A 14,981-nucleotide genomic window follows, 5' to 3' on the forward strand; every position below is an offset into this window, starting at 1 on the left:
GAACGTTTACAATCGTTCTATAATCGAACCAATATTCGAATTTTATGTTCGAATTTAATTCGAACAAATTCAAACAAAACATTCGAAATAGAAAGCCACTTTCAACCACTTTCAGCCTCATATCTCCCACACCCTTATAGCTATCGAGACGCTACCACCACATACAAACACCATTCACGTGCGATGTGTAGTTTTGGCAGAAAAGTGAAATATAGGGACATACATGTCCATTTTTATATATATATATACTGATCACATTTTGCTTTATTTTTCTTCCATTTTATCTCCATTCTCTTCTTTACTCCAGAAATTTTGATTAGCAATTTTTGCATTTAATAATTTTTCAATAGCTTAGTTTCAAAGAATCAGTATTATAATCCACAAAGTAAAATGGAAGATTTCTTGAATCCGATGTGTTCTAGATAGGATAAACCAGTAATCTATAATTACTTATTATAGATCATCATATCACAAATTTCAAATGATTGTGTGGTACATAAATTTGGATATATGTATGATATTAAAAACTACAATATTAGTAAGACAGCTACTCATTGGAAAGCTGTATTAAAGAACATAAAGCTGTAATTAGGTTAGATTACAGACAGTCGGCAATTTGTGTATGTTGTAAAAATAATAATTGTCATATTGTGCCCCCACACACATACACTAACATCCAATCGTACAGAAAAACTCCCAAAGTTCTTTTTGCATTTCAAAGTCCCAAGTTCAAAAATGTAAAAATCTTTTTTGAAGTGTTTTGTGATATTATAACATTTTTACTGTTAAGTCAAAAAACAAAATTTTATTTTTGTTTGTAATTCATTTCCTTTGTAGACTGAAGAGGACTTTTCTTAAAAGAATAGATGAAAATGAATATGTTAAAAAATAAAGATTAAAGATTTGTCTTCTGGTATTATGCTTTTACCATAAAAAAAGGGAAAAAAGAATAAAATAGTGTCAAGAATTTTACACTACCTATAACACATCACAGTATTATGATGAATGTAGAATACTCAGATGAGGTCTTCTGTAATGATTTTCTCACTATAAAAAAGCATTGTTGTTATAATAATGGTACAGTGGTAACTTGACTTACGAGTATCCCAACTTACGAGTTTTTCAGATACAAGCCATCTCTCGGCCAATTTTTTGCTTTGAGTTGAGAGCTAAAATTTAGGTTACGAACCAGCTTCAGATACTCCACCGCTAGTCGGTGCTGCAAACACCACAGCAAACCATAGATTAAGAAAAAGAAGATGGAAAACTGCCGTAATTTTGTCATTTTCGTTACTCTTCCAATGTCTGACAGGCTGGCTTATAGAAAATCACATGATCGAGTGACGTGGGCATTAGTTCACTTCCATGTTGTGTGCAGTGCCACCATCTCTCATTTCTCAAATTTCCATCTTTTCTTTCTTTATCTATGCAGTGAATGCCTCAACATCCACAAAACCAGTTTATTACAGTACATTCTATTGTGTTTTTATACAATATTCATTATTTATACATACATTTTTCTTATTTAAAAACATGTAACAAAAAAATTGCAGTGTTTTGGGATCCGGAACGTATGAATATCATTTTAATTCATTTCAATAGGGAAAATTGATTTGAATTACAAGTATCATGGAGTGAATTAAACTTTTAAGTCAAGGTACCACTGTATTTACTTGTACTATCTTGTTATAAAAATTCATTAATGAAATAACTTATTACTTGTTATAAGGAATATGAAAGGCATTGCTTATGCCTATTTATTTTGATTCATTTATTAGGCATTATTAAAAATTATCTATAAGTAATTTTAGATGATTGAAGTTTTATTACACAGAGAAATAATTAAAAAATGCTATTTTTTTAAAAAGTATGGAATCATTAATTTTCACTTTCCCCAGACGTTATATATAAAAGCATGGTCAAAAAATGACTAACAGTTTTACATTTTTGCACTCGGGACTTTGAAACATACAAAAAGTTTTGGGTTTTGCTATGCGTGTGCATGTGGGGCACGGTTTTGTTCACCCACCTTGAAGCTTAACCATTTGGTTACCTGTAATGTTAAGAAATTTTAAATTTTCTGTCATTTAATCTATATGCATACCATGGTTACAAATAAATATTTAATATTCATCAATCTCTGAGTAAGTTCTCAATAGTGTGATTAGTCCTAACAAGAGTTAATTATAGTGCTCAGATAATTAATTAATAATAGTGGGACAAGAAGCATAATGTTAATTCAAAAAGAATATTAAAAAAATTTTGTATTTTAGAATACCGAGAGGTTAATGGGAAGAAATTCTTCCCAAAAATGCTTCAATAGTTAAAACAATTCCTTGATGAAGGAACCTTCATTAAGGAATTGTTTTGTTTTATTTATTCAATATTTATCAATTCCTTCTGTGCACCATTTGATCATCAGTGTGCAGACTCTCTTGAGCAAATCTTTTGTCACAATGGTATAGACAGAAGATTTTGGAAGCCCTATGATGTCTTTGATGAGTATGAAAGTTATAGAAGTCAGATTTAAATATTTCTCACACTTTCTCCTTTGACTGATCACACAGCTTGTGTGTGGACATGATGCTCTTTCACTGTCTTCATTGCTCGTGCTGCCATTTCAAAATTGAACATACCACCAGAAAACACTAGTAGAATTTGATACTTGCTCTTTGTTCAAGTGTCATTTTTTGACCAATATCAAAGAATTGCTGTTGTTTTTAATGAATTCGACGGACACAACTGAAATTTTACTAGATGATATTATCATCATCATCATCATCATCATCATCTTTGTAAATATTGTATTAATCAACAGGAAGCATATGAACAAAAAATTTTAAAAACTTAGTCGCATCAGAACTTGGACAAATTATGTATTGTCAGTTTTTAATTCAAATGTTGTCACTGAATAGCATATTCGAATTGTGGAATCTGAATGCATTAGATGCTTTTGTAACAAACAAATTTTTTATATAGATAAAAAAAGACAAAAACGATTTCTAATCTTAACACTGCATTGAGTAATAACAATCCACAAAATCTTTTTATAACAGTGTTGTCTCCGTAACAAACTTCACGAACATTTTCGACCTCCACTGTCCTTGATGTCGAAAATGTTCGTGAAGTTTGTTACGGAGACAACACTTATAAAAAGATTTTGTGGATTGTTATAAAAAAAAATACTTTTTTTTACATATAATACGTATAAGAGAGCCATTAAAAGATGTGTTTAGTCTGCTTGTTTGTCTAGTTCATAATGACATATATAATTCAAACTATTTACATTATTAATAATCATTAATACAGTTTTTATAATTTTTTATAGGTTACTATTTATATATAGACAGTGGTAATCATTCTATAGGAGATTCTGCAGCTGTGTCAACACAAAGTTTACCTGCAAGTAGAGAAAAATGTCACTTAAGATATTGGTATTTTATGTATGGCTCTAAATCAATGGGAAAACTAACAGTAAGTTTTGCAATTAATAAAATAGAATAATGAATCAACAAGTTAATTTAGTAATATTTTCAGTTCAGAAAAAATTAATATCACTTTCAAATGTTTATTGCATTTAAAGTATACATTTTTAACTAAAAATAAAAACATTTTAGAATTAAATAAAAACGAATCTTGTACAGGTATCCCTGATACAACATGGTTTTTCTCTAACGTGGTTTGAAAATTGGGAATATACCCTGTACAACACAACTTCCACTTTTACTCTAACACAATTTTGGAAATTCTCCATACAAAATTTCAACATTTTTATTACAACATAGGGTTGTAAATGGTCATTTTCCAGCAAGACAATGCTTAGCTGCAATGCTTCTCGGGAATATCTCTACCACATTGGGAATGAAAGTAAGTGTAGTAATCTCCAGGTTTGTTGTCCTTGATAGGACACCAGCTTTGGCCAATCAGAAGTGTGAGGAATCAGGAAAGACGGTTGCTACATCCGTGGGCAAAATCTGTCACAGAATAGCATTTGGTGCTTTATACTCAACCATATTACTGCATGTATCCAGGCAAGAGAAAGTCCTAAAGGTTGCTTTAAATCATACTGTTGTCCACAGAAAGCTACAATATCATAGCGAAGAAACGTCTACTTATTATTATCATCATTGCATTTGCACTAAAGTTCCAATGATTCCTACTTGGCGCTTAACATTTTTGTTAGCTATAATACATGCTATGTCTTAAATTATTGCTTTTAATTGTTCTTGGCTTCAAAATTTTTGAAGATACAATGTTCCTCATATAACAAGGTAGTTATATTCTAAAAAAGTACCATGTTATGCAAATCCAGGCTATTCAAAACATGGGGTTAGGTTCCAAAAGTATACTATTCTTTTCCATCATTAAGAGAAATATATTTATTAAAACAAACAATTATTGATCAGAAATAAATTATTAACTAACAATCACAATTAAAAGTTCTATATTACACGTTAATATTAATTTCAGTTAAACGAGGGCTCTTTCTTTTTACAAAGTATCATCATCATCATCTGAGCTTTTTGGTTGACCTTAATTGAGATTATCAGCAATGTTTTAATTTTTATCATAAAAAAATATATGTTATTAATCGAAAATTTGTTCTAGGGGGCCCTTGTTTGTTTAGTTAAGTACCAGTGATTTTTTCCATAATTTATGTTTGAATACTGAATTGTTTGAGTTAGGAACAGTTCGAGTACCAGTGTATTTTGTTCGTCATTTTTACGAATAATTAATCTATAAAAACAAAACACAATGACAGCCTTAAAGGCTGAAGTCTGAAAGCAATGATAATACCTGGTTGATAGAGCAAATTTTCTTCTTCCTTGTCCTAGCTTTCCTGTCAGTTTTCATTAAAGTAAACCTGATGAAAGGCACCAAATAAATTGGAAATTTCAATATTGTAAAATCCGTGGGCAAATTTGACGCAACACGTATGCTTATTTAAATAAAAAAATATTGAACGACAGAGTTTGAACTTAAAAATTGTGAAATTTCCAAACCCATTTGTACAGGGGATATCCCCAATTTTCCAACTGTTAGAGCGAAACCATGTTGTACAAGGGATACCTTTACAGTTAATTTATAATATGGGCTCTAACTTCTGTTCTCAAATTAACTGGATAAATTATAATTGTTAGAACTTTAATATTGATGTTGTTTAGCAGTTTGGATTATTTTACATCTTAATATATTTCTAAACTATTGAAATTATAGTAATTAACATTTTAATCATTTCAAGTAAATTTTTTTATTATTATTATTAATTCAAGGTGTCGATTTATGGAAATAAGGGACAAATTATTCCAGTCAATACAATCAGCGGTCCTATTGAAAAACAATGGAAATATGCTCATGCCAAGATTAACAGTGTTCAAGACTATAAAATTGTATTTGAAGGTTTTGTTGGAGGAGATGAGTATACAGATATTGCAATTGATGATGTTTCTTTCACAGAAGAATGTCAAGAAGGGGGTAAGTAAACTAATTTAATACATTTCCTATTGCTAATCACGCATTTTGTTTTCCAATATGCCAGTGATGCATATTTACATCACGATACAAGACAGATTTCTAAGCAATTTTTTTTTATTTGCATAGAAAATTTGTTAAATATTTTTAAACATCTTGTTACAGCTTTAGTTTCATGTTTACAATTACCTTCTTTTTAGTTATATTTTTTCACATATTAAAAAGAATTAATATAAATTATTAGGAATAGCATGAAAAAGTCTGCAACACAAAATTTTGTATGAAAATGCAAAAGGTACATTTAAAAGAGCATGGAATTTTTATCATAATATTACATATATATCTTCTCTCAAAACTGAGAGTTTATTAATAATTCACAGCAAACTGGGCTGCTTTAGTAGTAATTTTTTTCAGATCAAATTAGGAAATAAGTTCTATGTATTTTTATATAAAAACCCAAGCAACAGAGAGAGTAGTAAAAAAAAAAAAAAAAATGAAAACTGGTGAATACAATGAATTTTAAAAAACAATCCACTTTTAGGGTTGTCAGTAAACATNGTGCAGATTATAGTGTTGTTTATGAGCTCCATTGGAAGGAAAGTTCATTCTTGAACAAGATTATCCCACACATTTTCTATAAGATTTAGGTTAGGAATGCTTGTTTTCAATTCCATATGACAAATATCTTCATTGTCAAGAAAATCATTGATGAGTGAAGGTTACTAACAAAGATTAAGATTAGTACATTAATAATCATATATATATATAATTTATATTTTTCCTTTAAAATTCAGTTGGAATTACTTCCCATTTGGTGTTTGATTATTTCTATTTTAAATTCTAAGTAAAAACAAAAGTATTTAAATTACAGAAATATAATCTAACATTAAATAAATTTTATTAAAATATTATTGTAATTTATTTTACTAGATTTTAAGTATTTGGGATCGTTCTGGTAGTCAAGGAAGTAGATGGCACGAAGGAGTTGCAGAAATCAATAAACAAGATGATTTCAGTGTTATTATAGAAGCAAATCGTGGTACTGCAAGCAAAAATTTTGTATCAATTGACGATATTGAATTTAAAAGTTGCAGTCAAGGTATTTATACTATCTTACAATCTTACAGTTATTAATAAATTACATAGAATGAATTAAATTCATTTCTATTTTAATATTATTTTCATATTTCATAATTTTTCTCTTTCAACAAAGTTTGCATCAAAAATTAATAATTTGATAAGATAGGCGGCAGATTATTATTATATTAATTAACCTGTATAATCTGTCTGTTGGATTATATTAAGATTAAAGTAATTTGACTAAAGATAGGCAGTCAAACTGCCATTTCGTGATAAATTTAAAAATTAGAAATAAATAAATTTTTAATTTAGAAGAATCTGGAAGAAAAAGATCAGCCCAGAGCAGAACTCAAACCCACAACTCCTGCTTACAGTCAACCCCCCTATACACTGTTGATTATTCCGTTTTATATGAATTTCATGTTGTACGAGTCACTTAGATTTTACAAATACGTGTGCCAGGCTGTGAACGGCTCACGTATTTGTAAAATCTAAGTGACTCGTACAACATGGAATTCATATAAAACGGAATAATCAACAGTGTTATAGGGGGGTTGACTTGTACTGTGAAGATGCATTGCTAGTTATGCTACCTGGACCTCCACCTTTTTAAACTAAAATGAAATAGTTTAGTTAGTCATTTTCATGACTGACTGTTATTCTTGGTTTGTTTTCTATATATTATTATTATTATTACAAATTGCAGTCATAATTAAAATAATAAATAATTGCTTTGGATTGCATTTCTAAGCATTGTTGGTACTGTTTCTAATGCATCAAATGCTTCTGTTTATGTAGATACAGTGAAGAATTTGATACATTAGAAACCTGTGACTAATTAATTTTCGTGCTTTTCTATTTGTACTATAATAAATAAAACTTAACATTAGTATTGATAAAGATAGCTCAATAGTGAGCATACAGAAGACTGCTAGCAATCATTATTATGTAAAAACTTCAGAATTTCTGGAATTCATGTTCAGTGAAGTTGGTTAATCAATTTTTCAGATAATTGATTTTCGGATAATTGACGTCTCTTACATTATTATTCATTTTCTTTTTTTTTTTCAGAATGCATTTTTCATATTTGTAATTGTTATATATCATTTAAATATTAAAAATCATATAAAATTTTTTTAGATTATGTACCAGTGGAATGTAGTTTTGATGAATGGATGTGTAAGAAAATACCACAGTGTATTAAAAAATGGCAGCGCTGCGATAAATCTTTTGATTGTAAAGATAAAACAGATGAACTGAATAATTGCAGTAAGTTTTACTTTGTTTCATTATATTTTGATATATATATAATTATAAAAGATATTTTATTATTAATTTAGATAAACAAAAAGGTGACTGTGATTTTAATGATGAGAATTGGATTGAAAGTTGTAAATGGGAACACTGGCCAGAAAAGAGTTTTAAATGGTCTCGTGCAAGTGAATCACCGAGTAAAAAGACAGGCCCTCCTTATGATCATAGTATAAATGTTAAAGGTATTTGTTGTCATATTTATGATTTCATTTTTTATAATATACTAGCTGCAAGGACCCGCTTCGCTGGGCAAAAAGTAACGATAGTGAAGTTTAAGATAATTACATTATAGCTAATCTTACCCGTTTTCATAGAATGCAAGAATTAGGTCCCCCGTTTCCAGACTAATTAGAGAATTTTTACGTTTAGTCAAACGAACTATTTTCAACGTTTCTGGAACGTTTACAATCATTCTATAATCGAACCAATATTCGAATTTTATGTTCGAATTTAATTTGAACAAATTCAAACAAAACATTCGAAATAGAAAGCCACTTTCAACCACTTTCAGCCTCATATCTCCCACACCCTTATAGCTATCGAGACGCTACCACCACATACAAACACCATTCACGTGCGATGTGTAGTTTTGGCAGAAAAGTGAAATATAGGGACATACATGTCCATTTTTATATATATATATACTGATCACATTTTGCTTTATTTTTCTTCCATTTTATATCCATTCTCTTCTTTACTCCAGAAATTTTGATTAGCAATTTTTGCATTTAATAATTTTTCAATAGCTTAGTTTCAATGAATCAGTATTATAATCCACAAAGTAAAATGGAAGATTTCTTGAATCCGATGTGTTCTAGATAGGATAAACCAGTAATCTATAATTACTTATTATAGATCATCATATCACAAATTTCAAATGATTGTGTGGTACATAAATTTGGATATATGTATGATATTAAAAACTACAATATTAGTAAGACAGCTACTCATTGGAAAGCTGTATTAAAGAACATAAAGCTGTAATTAGGTTAGATTACAGACAGTCGGCAATTTGTGTATGTTGTAAAAATAATAATTGTCATATTGTGCCCCCACACACATACACTAACATCCAATCGTACAGAAAAACTCCCAAAGTTCTTTTTGCATTTCAAAGTCCCAAGTTCAAAAATGTAAAAATCTTTTTTGAAGTGTTTTGTGATATTATAACATTTTTACTGTTAAGTCAAAAAACAAAATTTTATTTTTGTTTGTAATTCATTTCCTTTGTAGACTGAAGAGGACTTTTCTTAAAAGAATAGATGAAAATGAATATGTTAAAAAATAAAGATTAAAGATTTGTCTTCTGGTATTATGCTTTTACCATAAAAAAAGGGAAAAAAGAATAAAATAGTGTCAAGAATTTTACACTACCTATAACACATCACAGTATTATGATGAATGTAGAATACTCAGATGAGGTCTTCTGTAATGATTTTCTCACTATAAAAAAGCATTGTTGTTATAATAATGGTACAGTGGTAACTTGACTTACGAGTATCCCAACTTACGAGTTTTTCAGATACAAGCCATCTCTCGGCCAATTTTTTGCTTTGAGTTGAGAGCTAAAATTTAGGTTACGAACCAGCTTCAGATACTCCACCGCTAGTCGGTGCTGCAAACACCACAGCAAACCATAGATTAAGAAAAAGAAGATGGAAAACTGCCGTAATTTTGTCATTTTCGTTACTCTTCCAATGTCTGACAGGCTGGCTTATAGAAAATCACATGATCGAGTGACGTGGGCATTAGTTCACTTCCATGTTGTGTGCAGTGCCACCATCTCTCATTTCTCAAATTTCCATCTTTTCTTTCTTTATCTATGCAGTGAATGCCTCAACATCCACAAAACCAGTTTATTACAGTACATTCTATTGTGTTTTTATACAATATTCATTATTTATACATACATTTTTCTTATTTAAAAACATGTAACAAAAAAATTGCAGTGTTTTGGGATCCGGAACGTATGAATGTCATTTTAATTCATTTCAATAGGGAAAATTGATTTGAATTACAAGTATCATGGAGTGAATTAAACTTTTAAGTCAAGGTACCACTGTATTTACTTGTACTATCTTGTTATAAAAATTCATTAATGAAATAACTTATTACTTGTTATAAGGAATATGAAAGGCATTGCTTATGCCTATTTATTTTGATTCATTTATTAGGCATTATTAAAAATTATCTATAAGTAATTTTAGATGATTGAAGTTTTATTACACAGAGAAATAATTAAAAAATGCTATTTTTTTAAAAAGTATGGAATAATTAATTTTCACTTTCCCCAGACGTTATATATAAAAGCATGGTCAAAAAATGACTAACAGTTTTACATTTTTGCACTCGGGACTTTGAAACATACAAAAAGTTTTGGGTTTTGCTATGCGTGTGCATGTGGGGCACGGTTTTGTTCACCCACCTTGAAGCTTAACCATTTGGTTACCTGTAATGTTAAGAAATTTTAAATTTTCTGTCATTTAATCTATATGCATACCATGGTTACAAATAAATATTTAATATTCATCAATCTCTGAGTAAGTTCTCAATAGTGTGATTAGTCCTAACAAGAGTTAATTATAGTGCTCAGATAATTAATTAATAATAGTGGGACAAGAAGCATAATGTTAATTCAAAAAGAATATTAAAAAAATTTTGTATTTTAGAATACCGAGAGGTTAATGGGAAGAAATTCTTCCCAAAAATGCTTCAATAGTTAAAACAATTCCTTGATGAAGGAACCTTCATTAAGGAATTGTTTTGTTTTATTTATTCAATATTTATCAATTCCTTCTGTGCACCATTTGATCATCAGTGTGCAGACTCTCTTGAGCAAATCTTTTGTCACAATGGTATAGACAGAAGATTTTGGAAGCCCTATGATGTCTTTGATGAGTATGAAAGTTATAGAAGTCAGATTTAAATATTTCTCACACTTTCTCCTTTGACTGATCACACAGCTTGTGTGTGGACATGATGCTCTTTCACTGTCTTCATTGCTCGTGCTGCCATTTCAAAATTGAACATACCACCAGAAAACACTAGTAGAATTTGATACTTGCTCTTTGTTCAAGTGTCATTTTTTGACCAATATCAAAGAATTGCTGTTGTTTTTAATGAATTCGACGGACACAACTGAAATTTTACTAGATGATATTATCATCATCATCATCATCATCATCTTTGTAAATATTGTATTAATCAACAGGAAGCATATGAACAAAAAATTTTAAAAACTTAGTCGCATCAGAACTTGGACAAATTATGTATTGTCAGTTTTTAATTCAAATGTTGTCACTGAATAGCATATTCGAATTGTGGAATCTGAATGCATTAGATGCTTTTGTAACAAACAAATTTTTTATATAGATAAAAAAAGACAAAAACGATTTCTAATCTTAACACTGCATTGAGTAATAACAATCCACAAAATCTTTTTATAACAGTGTTGTCTCCGTAACAAACTTCACGAACATTTTCGACCTCCACTGTCCTTGATGTCGAAAATGTTCGTGAAGTTTGTTACGGAGACAACACTTATAAAAAGATTTTGTGGATTGTTATAAAAAAAAATACTTTTTTTTACATATAATACGTATAAGAGAGCCATTAAAAGATGTGTTTAGTCTGCTTGTTTGTCTAGTTCATAATGACATATATAATTCAAACTATTTACATTATTAATAATCATTAATACAGTTTTTATAATTTTTTATAGGTTACTATTTATATATAGACAGTGGTAATCATTCTATAGGAGATTCTGCAGCTGTGTCAACACAAAGTTTACCTGCAAGTAGAGAAAAATGTCACTTAAGATATTGGTATTTTATGTATGGCTCTAAATCAATGGGAAAACTAACAGTAAGTTTTGCAATTAATAAAATAGAATAATGAATCAACAAGTTAATTTAGTAATATTTTCAGTTCAGAAAAAATTAATATCACTTTCAAATGTTTATTGCATTTAAAGTATACATTTTTAACTAAAAATAAAAACATTTTAGAATTAAATAAAAACGAATCTTGTACAGGTATCCCTGATACAACATGGTTTTTCTCTAACGTGGTTTGAAAATTGGGAATATACCCTGTACAACACAACTTCCACTTTTACTCTAACACAATTTTGGAAATTCTCCATACAAAATTTCAACATTTTTATTACAACATAGGGTTGTAAATGGTCATTTTCCAGCAAGACAATGCTTAGCTGCAATGCTTCTCGGGAATATCTCTACCACATTGGGAATGAAAGTAAGTGTAGTAATCTCCAGGTTTGTTGTCCTTGATAGGACACCAGCTTTGGCCAATCAGAAGTGTGAGGAATCAGGAAAGACGGTTGCTACATCCGTGGGCAAAATCTGTCACAGAATAGCATTTGGTGCTTTATACTCAACCATATTACTGCATGTATCCAGGCAAGAGAAAGTCCTAAAGGTTGCTTTAAATCATACTGTTGTCCACAGAAAGCTACAATATCATAGCGAAGAAACGTCTACTTATTATTATCATCATTGCATTTGCACTAAAGTTCCAATGATTCCTACTTGGCGCTTAACATTTTTGTTAGCTATAATACATGCTATGTCTTAAATTATTGCTTTTAATTGTTCTTGGCTTCAAAATTTTTGAAGATACAATGTTCCTCATATAACAAGGTAGTTATATTCTAAAAAAGTACCATGTTATGCAAATCCAGGCTATTCAAAACATGGGGTTAGGTTCCAAAAGTATACTATTCTTTTCCATCATTAAGAGAAATATATTTATTAAAACAAACAATTATTGATCAGAAATAAATTATTAACTAACAATCACAATTAAAAGTTCTATATTACACGTTAATATTAATTTCAGTTAAACGAGGGCTCTTTCTTTTTACAAAGTATCATCATCATCATCTGAGCTTTTTGGTTGACCTTAATTGAGATTATCAGCAATGTTTTAATTTTTATCATAAAAAAATATATGTTATTAATCGAAAATTTGTTCTAGGGGGCCCTTGTTTGTTTAGTTAAGTACCAGTGATTTTTTCCATAATTTATGTTTGAATACTGAATTGTTTGAGTTAGGAACAGTTCGAGTACCAGTGTATTTTGTTCGTCATTTTTACGAATAATTAATCTATAAAAACAAAACACAATGACAGCCTTAAAGGCTGAAGTCTGAAAGCAATGATAATACCTGGTTGATAGAGCAAATTTTCTTCTTCCTTGTCCTAGCTTTCCTGTCAGTTTTCATTAAAGTAAACCTGATGAAAGGCACCAAATAAATTGGAAATTTCAATATTGTAAAATCCGTGGGCAAATTTGACGCAACACGTATGCTTATTTAAATAAAAAAATATTGAACGACAGAGTTTGAACTTAAAAATTGTGAAATTTCCAAACCCATTTGTACAGGGGATATCCCCAATTTTCCAACTGTTAGAGCGAAACCATGTTGTACAAGGGATACCTTTACAGTTAATTTATAATATGGGCTCTAACTTCTGTTCTCAAATTAACTGGATAAATTATAATTGTTAGAACTTTAATATTGATGTTGTTTAGCAGTTTGGATTATTTTACATCTTAATATATTTCTAAACTATTGAAATTATAGTAATTAACATTTTAATCATTTCAAGTAAATTTTTTTATTATTATTATTAATTCAAGGTGTCGATTTATGGAAATAAGGGACAAATTATTCCAGTCAATACAATCAGCGGTCCTATTGAAAAACAATGGAAATATGCTCATGCCAAGATTAACAGTGTTCAAGACTATAAAATTGTATTTGAAGGTTTTGTTGGAGGAGATGAGTATACAGATATTGCAATTGATGATGTTTCTTTCACAGAAGAATGTCAAGAAGGGGGTAAGTAAACTAATTTAATACATTTCCTATTGCTAATCACGCATTTTGTTTTCCAATATGCCAGTGATGCATATTTACATCACGATACAAGACAGATTTCTAAGCAATTTTTTTTTATTTGCATAGAAAATTTGTTAAATATTTTTAAACATCTTGTTACAGCTTTAGTTTCATGTTTACAATTACCTTCTTTTTAGTTATATTTTTTCACATATTAAAAAGAATTAATATAAATTATTAGGAATAGCATGAAAAAGTCTGCAACACAAAATTTTGTATGAAAATGCAAAAGGTACATTTAAAAGAGCATGGAATTTTTATCATAATATTACATATATATCTTCTCTCAAAACTGAGAGTTTATTAATAATTCACAGCAAACTGGGCTGCTTTAGTAGTAATTTTTTTCAGATCAAATTAGGAAATAAGTTCTATGTATTTTTATATAAAAACCCAAGCAACAGAGAGAGTAGTAAAAAAAAAAAAAAAATGAAAACTGGTGAATACAATGAATTTTAAAAAACAATCCACTTTTAGGGTTGTCAGTAAACATCTGAAAGAATTTAAATTTTAATTTATGACAACTTCTAATCCAAAGCTTCCAAAACAAAGCTTTTTTATTTTATTTATTGCTTTAAGTTTTTCAACTGAAAAAGTTAATCTCTACAATCTAAAAGTTTAGATGATTTTGTATTTTTTCCCTTTATAAACATACAACTTGAATGAATTATTTAATCTATCTGAATATTTACCACGTAAACAGACTTTTGAAATGCTAATTCAAAATAAAATTAACTAAATGTACTACAAATAAATTGAAATTTTAATTAATCAGTTGTCTTCCCTATGTATATATGATGATGTAAATCTTATTTGATTACTAGATGCTTCTGCTATCATTTTAGGAGATATGGCTTACATCAAATTGCTAAACTGAGACCATAATGCCAAACAATCCGTCATATTATCAGGCTATAATAAGACTAATTTAATGCAGTAGAGCGTCAATTATCTGAATCAATTGGAGACTGGGGTTGTTCGGAAAATTGATTTTTCAGTTAACCAATTATGTACCAAAAAAATACATTATTAATATAGTATATTAGTATATCCCAATAATAGTATATTAATATATCCCATGTTTAAATTTTTCCCTGTTGTGTGTCTCTTCGCATTGAATTTTCATCGATATTAAGCTTACTGAAAATTTTTATATTAATAATCGTGGCTACTGTATCATGAAAAAT

General features: G+C 29.1%; 2 protein-coding genes across 2 annotated transcripts in view; both read left to right on the forward strand.

The window, feature by feature from the left end:
- The window catches only part of LOC111618205 (MAM and LDL-receptor class A domain-containing protein 2-like), a 167,187-nt gene that overhangs the window by 138,539 nt on the left and 13,667 nt on the right, over positions 1 to 14,981 (forward strand). Inside the window, exons 56-60 of the mRNA XM_023359688.1 lie at positions 6,403 to 6,571; positions 7,693 to 7,821; positions 7,893 to 8,048; positions 11,588 to 11,733; positions 13,533 to 13,734. Coding sequence (XP_023215456.1) covers positions 6,403 to 6,571; positions 7,693 to 7,821; positions 7,893 to 8,048; positions 11,588 to 11,733; positions 13,533 to 13,734 — 802 coding nt within the window. The remainder of the gene's footprint in view (positions 1 to 6,402; positions 6,572 to 7,692; positions 7,822 to 7,892; positions 8,049 to 11,587; positions 11,734 to 13,532; positions 13,735 to 14,981) is intronic.
- On the forward strand, positions 3,295 to 5,498 carry LOC111618212 (MAM and LDL-receptor class A domain-containing protein 1-like). Its single transcript, XM_023359693.1, has 2 exons — positions 3,295 to 3,474; positions 5,274 to 5,498. Exons 1-2 carry the CDS (start codon positions 3,442 to 3,444, stop codon positions 5,481 to 5,483), a joined length of 243 nt encoding a protein of 80 aa, XP_023215461.1. The 5' UTR covers positions 3,295 to 3,441; the 3' UTR covers positions 5,484 to 5,498.

Source organism: Centruroides sculpturatus, unplaced genomic scaffold (genome assembly GCF_000671375.1).
Source record: "Centruroides sculpturatus isolate CEXI.00-Female unplaced genomic scaffold, Cexi_2.0 scaffold124, whole genome shotgun sequence".
Classification (NCBI taxonomy): Eukaryota; Metazoa; Arthropoda; class Arachnida; order Scorpiones; family Buthidae; genus Centruroides; species Centruroides sculpturatus.

Excerpts from the sequence above, each read along its gene's own strand:
- LOC111618212 (XM_023359693.1), top strand. The coding sequence starts at position 3,442 with ATGTATGGCTCTAAATCAATGGGAAAACTAACA. Across the intron at positions 3,475-5,273 it reads AATCAATGGGAAAACTAACA|GTGTCGATTTATGGAAATAA; the intron begins GTAAGTTTTGCA and ends TATTAATTCAAG.